Raw genomic sequence first — 13,659 nt, 5'->3', positions numbered from 1 at the left:
TCTCGTTCTGCGCTCCCCCTCTATAATTCTCCTTCTGTTTTGAATAGAGCCCAAAGCTGGATTTACACCACTGTTTGAAGCCCAGTTAGACTTGATCTCCCCAGATTTGGTCTTCCATCCATCTCTTGAAATGGGCACCAGCGATAGCTTCTATGACATGGTAGATGGACTGATTAACGATGTTTTCAAGATTTCATCCTTGGTGCCCAGGTTGGCAGAGCACAACGCCTTCCCCCACTATCAGGTAAGCTTCTCCACTCAGTATCAACTCAATATCAGACAGTATTTGTTAATTTTAATCCAGCTCCACCAGGGGATCATGGGGATTGCATGTAGTGCCAGTTGTATAAGTTGCATATTATTACTTCCTATTGAGTTCGAGGGCAGGTTAGGCGAAATAAAATGCCCCATTGAGCATCTTGAAATGTTCCTTTCCTGCAGTGTCTAAATGCAATGGATTCACGAGATGTCGAATATACCATAAATATTTGTGCAAAGATCAAAACTTTTTCAACCAGTAATCATGGGATCAAAGTTTACATGGGTAACCTTTTAGAGGGATTGATGTGTGCATGTTTTGGGCGCAAAAAAGACCATCAGAATAGAATGATGTAAAATCAACAACATTAAAGAATTCATATTGAACTTTAAGGAAGTCACTTGGTAATAAAGAAATTGAGGATTGAAATATTTAGGTATGTCTCATCAAACATTTACCAGCCAACCCTTTTCTCAGGCAGTATAAATTGTTGTTTCTTTTGAAATTTGGTATTCTTGCATCTGTCCTGTTGCGTTCAAGACAAAAAAAACTTTGACTGTATCTCTCTGTTCCTTATACTAAAAGGTCATATTTTTCTAACATTTTTATTTCTTTTACAACCATAACAAACTATATACATTTCACTCAACACAATACAAATATGCACCATGCAAATTAACTGCACCACTTCACATTGAAATCCCTTGACGTCACTCTGTTTACTATCTGAATCACCAAACAATTTGTCCCAATATCCTGGTTGTATAACATAATTAATCTTCCTCGTATTTATCAGCATCCTCATTACTGGTAGCACTGATAACTTCAGAACATAGAACTCTACAGCACAGACAGGCCCTTCGGCCCACAAGTTGTGCCGATCACATCTATACTTACCAAGCCATAGAACTATCTGTAACTCCCAATCCCATTAGATCCCATATACTCATCCAGAAGTCTTTTAAAAGACCCCAGCGAGTTCACCTCTACCACCACCGACGGCAGTCGATTCCACTCACTCACCACCCTCTGAGTGAAAAACTTTCCCCTAACATCTCGTCTATACTTGCTTCCCCGCACCTTAAACATGTGTCCTCTCGTAGTGACCATTTCAGCCCTGGGAAATAGCCTCCGAGAATCCACCCTCTCAACATTTTACAAACCTCTATCAGGTCGCCTCTCGACCTTCGTCTCTCCAGGGAGAAGAGCCCTAGCTCCCGCAACCTATCTTCATAAGGCATGCCTCCCAATCCAGGCAACACCCTTGTAAATCTCCTCTGCACCCTCTCGATAGCTTCCACATCCTTCCTGTAGTGAGGCGACCAGAACTGCGCACAGTACTCCAAGTGGGGTCTGACAAGGGTCTTATAAAGTTTAGCATCATCATTCCACAAGTACCAATGCTTAGTACTGTTCGGTATTTGTAGGAAGAAACCGGAGCACCTGGAGAAACCTGTGCAGACTCATAAGGCACTCTTTTACCATTTTGATTCTAAGTGCTGGGGGGACTTGAAACTGGGAGTGTTTCAGATCTGACTTCTAGACCTGTTCTCTGGTGCCCCCCACGCGCTCTGTCTGAAAAAGTAGCCGCGATTCTGAATAGTGCTGCAGAAGCCTGGGGCTTATCGTGCCTGAGACCCTGCAGCTCCGATCGGAGCCTTCAACTGCGTAGTAAAAAAAATAGAAAAATGCTCCCCTGCCTCATCGCTCCGAGGCTGGATAATGCCTCTCCCCTGAACCCCTTGCACCCCCCTCCTCCCACTGACCCCCACAGATATTATCCCACCCCCACAACATAACTGACCCCTTTATCCCCCACCCCCCCACAGCTACTCAGACTGATTTGCAGTCCCTTGCCTCTCCCATCGTTCTGAGTCAGAGAGCTGCCGGAAGCTCTGAACTTAGCACCTCAGAAGCTGGAGTGTCAAACGTAAATGCATTTAAATTGATGTTGTGCCTGTTTTGGGCACAGTCCCGACAGTGGCCAATGGTAAAGGGGGAATGGGCACGGAGCTGGGCGCGGATTGCGCTACTCGCCACATGCCTGACTTTACCAAGTTTTCGCGCCCGAAAACAGGTGCAACTTGCTGGTAAAATTGGGTCCACAAAATCATACAGTGCAGAAGAGACCCATCAGCCCATCAAGTCTGCACCAGCACATGTGAAACACCTGACCTCTCACCTAATCCTGTTTTATCAGCAGTTGGCCCATAGCTTTGAGTGTTGTGACATGCCAAGTACCCATCAAGATACTTTGGGGAGTGAATAGTGCTTAAGTATCACCACAAGCTTTAGTTTTGTTACATCTGTCATACAGGATGGAATCTTTGTACAGAGATGGAATTTTTCACCACACTTAGTAATGGTCTTGTTCGTTGGCATGTCAAAGTTCATCAATACTTCTTCACATGACCAATCGATGTGCATTCTCCTCTAGATGTCAGATGGCAAAGTCATGGAATTTGATGTTTTTCTAGTTTAAGTGGTGGATTCTGTGAAATCTTTGTTTTCTGACTTGTGCTTTTTCATAAATCTTGTGCATCACCTGGCACAGAGCTCGAAGCCTGAAATCTCATCTCTTCGCCTCTCTGAGCGTGAGGAGTCAGATGGCTCTGCAGATGATTGTATGACCATTTTGCCAATGCTTGTTAACCCATTCTGCCATTTTCTTTTCTCCAGTTTAAATTTAGCTGCACACTTTGTTATTCTTCCTCGAAGGCATCATGATATATCATGTGGTACACATTAGTCTCATTGGCTGCGAGATTATGGCTAGAATTGATTTGATTTATTTTTGTCACATGTATGAGCATATAGCAAAAAGTATTGTTTCTTGTGCACTATACAAACAAAGCATATCATTCACAGAGTACATAGGGGAGAAGGAAAGGAGAGGATGCTGAATATAGTGCCACAGTCATAGCTAGGGTGTAGAGAAATATCAATTTAATATAAGGTAGGTCCATTCAAAAGTCTACATGAAAGAAGCTGTTCTTTAAAGTGTTTTTTAATAGTGTCACAAGTAGGCTTACATTAACACTGCAATGAAGTTACTGTGAAAATCCCCTCGTCGCCACCGGTGCCTGTTCGGGTATACTGAGGGAGAATTTAGCATGGCTAGTATATCTCACCAGCATATCTTTTAGATTGAGAGTGTAAACCAGAGCACCTGGAATAAACCCATGCAGACACGGAGAGAACATACATACTCCGCACAGACAGTGACCCAAGCCGAGAATCAAACCCAGGCCTCTGGCACTGTGAGGCAGCAGTGCTAACCACTGTGCCAATTGTGTGACAATGCTGCCCGTGTGCCAGCATGCTGCCCACATGGTTCTTGAGTTGGTTGGTACACGTTGTCAGACTTTATCTTTCTTCAGACAGAAGATGGAAGATAGTATGTCTGAGATGTGTGGGACCACTCATAATGCTGTCTGCATTTCTGAGGCAGCAGGAAATGTAGATGTTGGGGGAGGGGGGACAGTCGAGGGAAAATTCAGAGGTTGTTGTGTCTCTCTTTAAATTAACGAACCGCACTAATCATCTGTAAATAATTTATTACCCCAAAATGGTTTGATCCCTGAAAAACTTGAGTCAATTTTTACACAAGCTTTAGGAAAAATTATGTTTAGTGAGTAGACATTTCCATGACTGTATACAGCAATGTTCTTCTCGCACCACTCCAATTAAGGCCAGAATAGGCAAACAGTAAGTAACCTAAGGTGTGATTGTTTTTTTTTGTGTTTATTAGATGGCTAGTTATTGTCTTAACGTTTAATCGTATAAGATGTTGAATGGGATGGATAGGATAGAGGTGGAGAGGCTCTTCCCGCTCAGAAAGGACAGTGGGACAAGAGGGCGCAGCCTCAGGATAAAGGGGGGGGGGCAGTTTAGAACGGAGTTGAGGAGGAACTTCTTCACTCAAAGGGAATCTCTGGAATTCTCTGCCCGTTGAAGTGGTGGAGGCTGCCTCGCTCAATATCTTTAAGACGTGGGTTGATAGGTTTTTGATAGGCAAGGGGATTAAGGGTTATGGGGAGAGGGCGGGAATGTGGAACTGAGCCACGACAGATCAGCCATGATCTTATTGAATGGCGGGGCAGGCTCGAGGGGCTAGATGGCCTACTCCTGCTCCTATTTCTTATGTTCTTAATCTACTACTTTTAGACTTTGCAATAGCATGGTGATTATTTCAGGAATGGGAATCGAAGTAACTGAAACCAAATTTGGATCAACGGTGAGAGCTGAAGATAAGGGCAGGAAAATATGTGGTTATTGCAGCTGAAACAACTGTGCTGACATTGTGGTGATTGATGAAGGAGGGGGGGGGGCATTTTCTGCCCCCATTTCCAATGGGTGGGCAAACCAGAGGGGACGGAGAATCCAATAGGAGTCCCAAACCGTCTTTTACACCGGTGGGATTTCCCATTCAGATTGTCCCCTCCCCTGTTAGTGATGTAATCTGGTTCTCTTCATGAACGGTTGGCATACATTTACATATTATTAGCCGGCCTCCCAATTATATCATCTCCTTGCGTAGGGAATTCTCCTCCCCCCACCCCCTCCACCGACATGATATCACATTGGCAGGGTTTATGACAGATCTTGACAAATGGGGACCTGGCAATTGAATCCACTGGGTATGTATAGGTGGGAGAGTGTCATGCCAGGGCTGCACCTGGGTACTGCCCTATGGCACTTCTCCCTGAAGCCAGGGAGCAATGCTAAAGAGCAGTGCCTGTTCACTGCCCGGGGAGGTTAGCTTCCGCTGGGGAGGTTTTGGGGGGAGGGGAGGAGGTGGTTCCCTGGGGATTCCTGATTGACCATGTAATATCCTGTGGGAGATGGACGGTTTCGGAAGATGTCAAAAGTAGTGGGAAAACCCAGCAAGGATGTTGGTGGGCTGCCCTCTGTTTTCCTGCTGGAGACAACAGCTCAAAGAAAAATTTAAAAAATCTGCCCCAAGAGTTCATAACTTCAGACTGGTGGTTTTCACTGTTGCCTTGCCTTGTTGCTGCAGTTCCGATGGGTAGTTTGGTTTGTTGTTCCTTGTGTTTTAGCGGCTTGCTGATTGATTTTGGAAATCTTCCCCTCAGGCTGATATGGAAGACATGGCTGACCTGTTAGACATGCGTCAACATCTGATGGACAGCATTCAACACATAATGGCAAAATGCTGCCATTATCAAGCCTCCTTTGACCGGTATGCTTATCTGTGGGTTGACGACCGAAAAGAATTTATGCGTCAGTTCCTTCTCTACGGGCATGTTCTCACCGCTGAGGAAATTGAGGCTCATGCAGAGGATGGTGTGCCAGAAAGTCCCCCAACACTCGAGCAGTATAAGGAACAGGTCGACTCTTATGAAAAGATCTACGATGAGGTGAATCAACTGGAGCCCATCAACATATTTGATAGCTGGATGAGAATTGATGCCAGGCCATTCAAGACTGCTTTATTGAATATTATTAAGAAGTGGAGCCTTATGTTCAAACAGCATCTGATTGACCATGTAACAAACAGGTAAGGCTTAATGTATTGCTGGTAAAACTCTTGAGAATAGGCATAAATTGCGCTGTAGAAAGTTTTGAAGTTCAATTGTCCAATGCACTTTATTGTGGGATGTGGGAATTGTAGTGCATTGAAAATTCCATTGTGCATTTTGTCCACCTTAAGCTACCATGCGCACACATACCAGCAGAGAGAGTCTAGAAAGGAGGCAAAATTGCATCTGTTTTCGCAGTATGTGCAGTTCTGATTCCAACTGTTCCTGGCAGAATATCTTCATAGGCATTTCAAACGAGGTCAGCATTTATAGCCCATCCCTATTCCCTAAGTGCCTTGAGAAAGTGGTGGTGGGCCACCACCTTGAGCTGCTTTATTGGGACACCATCCTAGTGCTGTACATTTTTGCAAGGCCCTCTAGACTTTGTCTCTCAACCCCTCACATTTCTTCACCTATTTCCCATGCCCCCTCATATTAAGATGCTCTCTTTATGACCCCTAATTCTCCCACGTCCCTTCATATTCTGCATGCCTTCTCCATGCTCCTTCTACCTCCATGTGTCATCATTATATCCCATACTCAATCTATGCATCCTCATATCTCTCCGTACTCCCCATACATCTTCCATATCTCCATGCCTCTTCCATGTCCTTTGAGGCAGAGATAGCCACTTCTGTACATGGTGAATACTCAATGAGCCATTGGCAAGTCTGACAAGTCTTTTCAAGTGCTCTTGAAACTGACGAGACATGCAAACATGATGTGAAAATCTCCTTTGGAAAAAAAACTGCTTATCTTACAACCTCAAAAGTGTCATTCAAATAGAGGATTCCATAGTATCAATGACAAAAGGTTTAATCCTCTAAACACCTCTTAATCTTCTCCAAATAAACAAACAGGCATTGGAAAAGCATGCCATTTGGGAATCCAGGAATTCCACATCAACTGGTGGTTCTTTATTTATCCATTCAGTTATATCCTCACAAAACTCTAAATTTGTCAAATGCAAGTTCCCTTTAGTAACATCACGATGACTTTGACCATACTATGATCTTCCGCGTGCATTGTTAAAACATCCTTAATAATGAATTTCAATATATTCCCAATGACAATCTTGCCCCTTTGTTGAAAAGAGGTGATATATTTGCTCGTTTTCAATCTGCCAGGAATGTTCTAGAATCCTCTTAATTTTGGAAACTCACAGCCAGAACATCCACAGCCTCTGCTGCCATCTCTTTGAGAACCCTAAATGTAGGCTACCTGACTCTGGGGATTTGTCAGATTTCAGTCCCTTAAATTTCCCTAGTATTTCCTCTGAACTGGTATTAAACTCCATAATTTCACCACTCCTTTTTGATTTGGACTTGGAGTAAGTAATTCAATATCAGATGATACCAATCTGATGCATGTAGGCAACAGAGAATGGGTGCAGCATAATGTAAAAAAGACATTAGAAAATTTACAAACATTGTGCTTACGTGAACTTAGCATTAATAAATGTGAAGTAATATATTTAGTCCTAACAACTAAATGTATCTCTTGTTCTGATGGGTGGCACATTGGTTAGCACTGCTGCCTCACAGCGTCAGGGACCTGGGTTTGATTCCAGCCATGATGTGGAGATGCTGGTGTTGGACTGGGGTAAACACAGTGAGAAGTCTCACAACACCAGGTTAAAGTCCAACCGCTTTATTGGATAGTAAACCCACAAGCTTTTGGAAACGCTGTTCCTTTGTCAGGCGTGTAGGAAGCTCTGAAAGTTTCCACACTTTTGTTCTGTACGTCCCATACACCTGATGAAGGAACAGCGTTTCCGAAAGCTCGTGGGTTTACTATTAAATGCTATCAAAACTGGTTGGATTTTAACTGGTGTTGTGAGACTTCTTACTTCGATTCCAGCCTCAGGCCACTGTCTGTGTAAAGTTTGCACATTCTCCCTGTGTCAATTTCTTCTGGGTGTTGTGGTTTCCTTCCACAGTCCAAAGATGTGCAAGTTAGATTGATTGGCTGTGCCAAATTGCACCTTACTGTCAGCTACAGAAATGTTTACGCTCACAGGATAAATACTTGGGGTTGAGGGGAAAGGGCTTGGTGGGATTGTTGTCAGTGCAGGCTTGATGGGCTGAATGGCCTCCTTCTGCACTGTAGAGATTTTATAGACTGATAGAATCTGGAATCCTTTCACGTGTTAAGTGGATGTGACAACCACTATATTACAGAAGCAAGTGACAAACGGAAATCAACTGAATGTTTGTTTGTCCGGGATTTGAATCCAGGACCTCTTGCACCCTCATTCAGTAAAGTCCCCGAAACGAGAATCATACCACTAGACCAACAAGCCCACTGCCCTGTTCTATGAAATAAAAAGGAACATCATTATTAAATTAAAATGAAATTGAATTGGGTAGAAGAGCAGTGGATATTGGTTTAAAAAAAATCATTACAATCAGCATTGCCAGTCAGCAAAACAATTAAAAATGTGAGCAAAGTACTGGTGCTTACTCTGAGGGATTATAGAATTCCAAGTAAAATGAAGTTTTCTTAAACATGTGGAGGACCCTGGCCAGCTCACACTTAGAACAGTGCACTGTTCTAGTCCTGATGTTATCAAACATGGGCACAGAAACACTTGAGCAAATGCCAAAAAGATTAAGGGTGGTACCAAAATTGGCAATTACAGATGTCGGGAAGGATTGAATAGTTTGCAGTTTGTCTCTTTCCTTCATTGAAGAGGTGATCTTTAAAATGATGACATGACTTGTGGCAGGGTAGATGTGGAGAGAATATCTGCACATTTGGAAGAATTCAAAACTTGAGGCCATCAGTGCAAGACGGTCACTAATTGCTCGAATTGGGAAATTTCACTAATCAGAGAATGCTTGGAATGTGGAAGTAGTACCACGGGAAAGTTGAGGCCTAGATGCTTTCAGAAGAATGCTGTCTGTAGATGAGAGAGAGGAAAATGGTGATATACATTTAAAGTTGAAATAAGGCAACTGGAATGGGAAGAGACTTAATGTGATGTAGATACATTGGCACAGATTAGTTGCAGAAAGTTACTTGTTTCTGTGAGGTCATTCCATGTTAAACTGATGTCCTTATTCACTTCTCTCATTCTTTCCCCTCACCCCAGTCTGACTGATCTCAAAGAGTTTATCAAAGTGGCAGAAGAGGGTTTGCGTCAGAAGGTTGAAGAAGGTGATTTCAATGGCTTGATTGATGTGATGGGCCATCTCATGGCCGTGAAAGAGAGACAGGTTACAACTAATGAGATGTTTGAGCCCCTTAAACAGACAATCGAACTTCTGAAGACCTATGAGCAAGAATTACCTGACGACGTTCACAAGCTGCTGGAGGTCAGTGCAACATGGTGCATTCGTTTTAATTGTCCAAACCTGCATTATATACGATACTGCTAAAAGAACACTGGACTTCAACTGAAACAACTGCCTGTAACTAATATAAATCTGGTGATTGGCAATTATTTTGCATACACACTTGAAGTGATTGCTCAGACTTCCAGACTAGTTAATTTTAGAATATCTCATTAGAAGGATCTTTCTATCAAAAATAATGAACTCCAATAACATTGGGTACACCCTTGTACCCCTGTTGTTTTTATTATCCAACCTACATAAAGGAATTCTATTTCTGCCATGCAGTATGCTATGTGCATTTTATTTTGTTCATTGTGAAGTTTTACTTAAAGCTGTATAATGCTCAAAGATCAAAAGAGGAAATGTTGGAAAATCTCAGCAGGGCTGGCAGCATCTGTAAGGAGACAAAAGGGCCAATGTTTCAAGTCCAAATGACCCTTTCTCAAAGTTTTAAAAAAACATACAAGATGGCAGATACTTACACTGGAGGGTAAAGGAATGAAAGATGAGTCATAGCCACACAAACCAGGGAAACGAGCCGATAGCTGTTCAGAGAGAATAAAGGGTGTGAATGGCCAAATGGCAAAGAAACTGAGGTGGTGGTGGTGGTGAACAGGGAGACAAGGAAAATGGATGGGACAGAGTTAAGATTGAGAAAAGGAGAAGCAAAGGGGGAGAAAAGGTATGGGAAAGGGCGTAAAGTAGGGGAAAAGAGTGGGAAGAAAAATGAAGAAAGACAATAAAGAAACAAAAGGTAGAGAACAGTAAAAAAAAATTAAGTGAAATGGAAGGAAAACAGAAGGGTTGAGGTGGGGTTGAGAAATTCATCTGAATTTGACGTTGATGCTGGAAAGCTCCCCTCTGGACAGCCATTACCTGCTTTCCCTGGTTTCTGTGGCTATGACTCACTTTTCATTCCCTCACCCTGCAGTGTAAATATCTCCCATCTTCTCTGCCTTTTAGCTTTGATAAAAGATCGTCTAGACTCAGAACATCAGCTCTTTTCTCTCCTTACGGATGCTGCTAGATCTGCTGAGATTTTCCAGCATTTTCTCTTTTGGTTTCAGATTCCAGCATCTGCAGCAATTTGCTTTTATCTAATTGCTCCAAAATTTTGGGCCTTCCGACATGGATTATCTGGTCAGTTGCCCCAGGCACGCACTTCAATGCTCTTATGCTTGTCCTTCGTGTAAGAGAGCAAATGCAATAAGCAAAGCAAATGTCATGAATACCTTGCTGAGGGGAAATGGTGCCATTTTGGACCCCGAGACTGAGTGAAATATATTGCTGAGTTCAGATATTTTTAAAAAAAAAGCAAGAAAATTGGAAAACATCATGTTCATTTACTTGTATATCGGTGTCACAAGCAAATAATGCCCGTCCACAGTTGTCCTTGGGATGGTGGTGGTGGGCTATTTTCTTGACTTGCATCAGAGAACAAAGAAAAGTACAGGCCCTTCAGCCCTCCAAGTCTGTGCCGATCATGATGCCCTAACTAAAACAAAAAACTTTCTTCCCTTACGTGGAACGTACTCCTCTATTTCCTCCATCTTCACATGCACCATCCAGGTGCCTCTTAAATATTGCTTATGAGCCTGCTTCCACCACATCGTCTGGCAGTATGTTCCGGATACCCACCATTCTCTGCATGAAAAGCTTCCCCCGCACATCTCCCTTAAACATTTCCCCTCTCACCTTGAACCTGTGTCAATGTTTTATTGCATAGGGCCTTGGTGAGGTCACGTCGGGAGTATTGTGTGTAGTTTTGGTGTCCTTATCTGAGGAAGGATTGTTTCTTCAGAAGGAGCTCTTCAAAATGCAGTTAATGAAAATAGAACAAAACTTGCGCCAAGTTATAAATAAAGAAAGGGTTTAATAAAGAAACATCATTACTCCAAACTTGGGGCCTCACCCTGGGCCACTCCAAGCTCCCCACAATTCTACATATTTCCTTATTCATAGTCAGCTGACTGTTACATCACTCTGTAATTGGTTCCGTAGTTTACTGGGTCAGCTGACCCTTAATCTTGTTCCCATTGGTCACATTGCATCCAATACAAAATTGTCACTGGTTTATTTCTCACGAGCCCAGAAACCGACATCCTTGGAAACGCCTGACTGATGCTGGCGTTTATCAGTTGTTTAGTTTGAGGAATTTTGATTGTTACTGTTATGCTGCATTTTATTGCAGGAGCATCTGATGTAAAGAGGGAGGAGTGTCTTGTGTATTCATGCTGCTCCTAGTTATAAAAGGGACACTTTGAGGAGCTGTCGATGTGACATCTTGATGACGCCATTTGGCTATTTATGAGGGAAAACTGGCAGCCGATGCTAATGGCCTGTAGTGTGAACACCTTTCCGATAAAGCTCTTGTTTGCTTGTACCTTCTTGGGCTGAGAGCCTGTTCTTTAAAAAAAACACCGCAGTGGCTGAGTCTGGGAGCCAAGAAACGTAGTTTCCCACCTGTGCACTTAAATGTGATACAAAATGAATGACATCAGGTTTCCCAGACAAGTTACGCAGCTGTAGGAAAACAGTCCCATCTGGCTTCCAGTCAGACTGGTCGTTGAATGTTGTTGATTTTATCATCTGTTCGTTGATTAAGATATCGGGCGAGTGTTTTACAGTGACCCAAGCGTCGTTATTTTGAGAAAATTTTGGCAAGTTCCTTGAATACCTGTCATTTTGTTCCCCTCACATTTGTTATGTATGTCACAGCAGTTGTTGTCTCGTTGCACAGCAATATGTACATGGATGTTACGTATACAGAAAGCTTTTAAGACAAAGAAACAGCCTTCAATTCTTAGTAATTAATTTCATTTTCTTATGCTGTCTCTTCAGCATTCTCATCCTTCCTGCAGTGGATATGTGGTACCATTGGATGCTCTCCATTCTAATCCTCAGGCACACTTGTGATGCAGATTATTGGTGTCCCCTTATCAAAGTTATTGACTGCAGTTGACACCTTGTCAACGTACCAAATTAGCTTATCGCGAGCTGCCAGCGAACGGATCATGTTTCTGTCAAGTCCATTGTTCTCTTTCCAAGCCTATGTTTTTTTTCCCTTTGCAAGTTCTCTGTGATGCAGGGACCCGTATTGTACACCTGGGAAAGCAGTCACTAATCTGTCAATCATAGAAGAAATACATCGTATTGACGGCGAATGTGAGGCCAACAGAAAGAAAATACACAAAACAACACTGAATCACAGTGCACGCGACAATACCAAATCAAATTGCGATGGGTGTGCCCAGGGAAGGTTTCGTGGGGAATGGGACCTGGCAATAGATCCCATGCCAGGTCCCTGGCCCTGACTGAAAGTCCAACCCGCCATGTCTAACAGTTCAGTACTCCTTCTGTCCTGCAGTTCAGTGTCAGCTTGGCTGGTGGTCCAGGTTTTGCAGCCAGCTGTGAATTGCTGGTGTTTGTGGCTGATCTGGTAGAAAATAGCTCACAAGGATCAGGTGGACTGCCTGGTTTGGGTTTCCCTTTTCCCAATGTCAGTTTGAATACGGCACAAGTCAAGTATTCTCTAGGCATCCAGCAACAGTTACATAATGAAAGATTTTCACACTGAGCCAGTCTCACTGACAATGAGCTGGATGTAAAATGTGCTGGACTTTTCACTTTCGCTTAAAATGTTTCATACGTAGTTGGCACGCTCATGGGATTAAGGTAGGAGTTGAATTAAAAACTAACACAAATCATTGTTTTAATAAAGCAATTTTTAAAAATCATAGTGGAGAAACTTGACATCCCTCAAAGATCAAACTCATTTGCCAGGGAGCATCATCTGCTTCTGCAGAATTTGTTGTTTAAAAACCCAGTTACACCTCGTTTAACAAGCAGTAACTTTGTACAGCACTATTGTAGTGAGATTCAGAGCATAAAGGAGAGTTTTCATCAATTCAGTGATTTCTACTGCAATTTGAAAGAAAGACTTGTGTTTATATAGTGCCTTTCACAGTCATCGGATATCTTGAAGTGCTTTTCAGCCAGTGAAGTGCGACTTGGTTGTGTGGTATCAATGTCACTGGGCTAATAATCCTGAGGCCCAGGATAATGCTCTAGGGGTATGAGTTCAAATCCCACCATGGCAACTGGTGGAATTTAATATTACTTAATAATAAACGAATCAAATTTATTATCACATGTATTAGTATACAGTGAAAAGTATTATTTCTTGCGTGATGTATTGACAAAGCATACCGTTCACAAAGAAAGAAATGAGAGAGTGGTCACCATTACTGAGACTAGCTTTACATTTACTATCTACACCAATAGGGACAAAGTAGAAAGGGCCGAGAGCTTCAAGTTTTTAGGTGTCCAGATCACCAACCTGTCCTGGTCTCCCCATGCCGACAGGTTGGTGATCTGGGCACCTAAAAACTTGAAGCTCCCAACGCTTTCTACTTCGTCCCTGTTGATGTAGACAGTAAATGTAAAGCTAGTCTCAGTAATGGTGACCAAGATTGATCATTGTAAATACCCTTTAGGGAAGGAAATTCACCATTGTTAC

At 42.8% G+C, this 13,659-nt stretch overlaps 1 protein-coding gene across 1 annotated transcript in view; it reads left to right on the top strand.

The window, feature by feature from the left end:
- Window positions 1–13,659, top strand: part of dnah9 (dynein, axonemal, heavy chain 9) — a 521,732-nt gene that overhangs the window by 72,514 nt on the left and 435,559 nt on the right. The window contains exons 16-18 of the mRNA XM_080209043.1: window positions 48–244; window positions 5,356–5,780; window positions 8,897–9,119. Coding sequence (XP_080065169.1) covers window positions 48–244; window positions 5,356–5,780; window positions 8,897–9,119 — 845 coding nt within the window. The remainder of the gene's footprint in view (window positions 1–47; window positions 245–5,355; window positions 5,781–8,896; window positions 9,120–13,659) is intronic.

Source organism: Carcharhinus amblyrhynchos, chromosome 21 (assembly GCF_965287045.1).
Source record: "Carcharhinus amblyrhynchos chromosome 21, sCarAmb.v2.hapA, whole genome shotgun sequence".
NCBI lineage: Eukaryota > Metazoa > Chordata > Chondrichthyes > Carcharhiniformes > Carcharhinidae > Carcharhinus > Carcharhinus amblyrhynchos.
The sequence above is the reverse complement of the archived record's forward strand: the minus strand, read 5'-3'. Positions and strand labels throughout refer to the sequence as shown.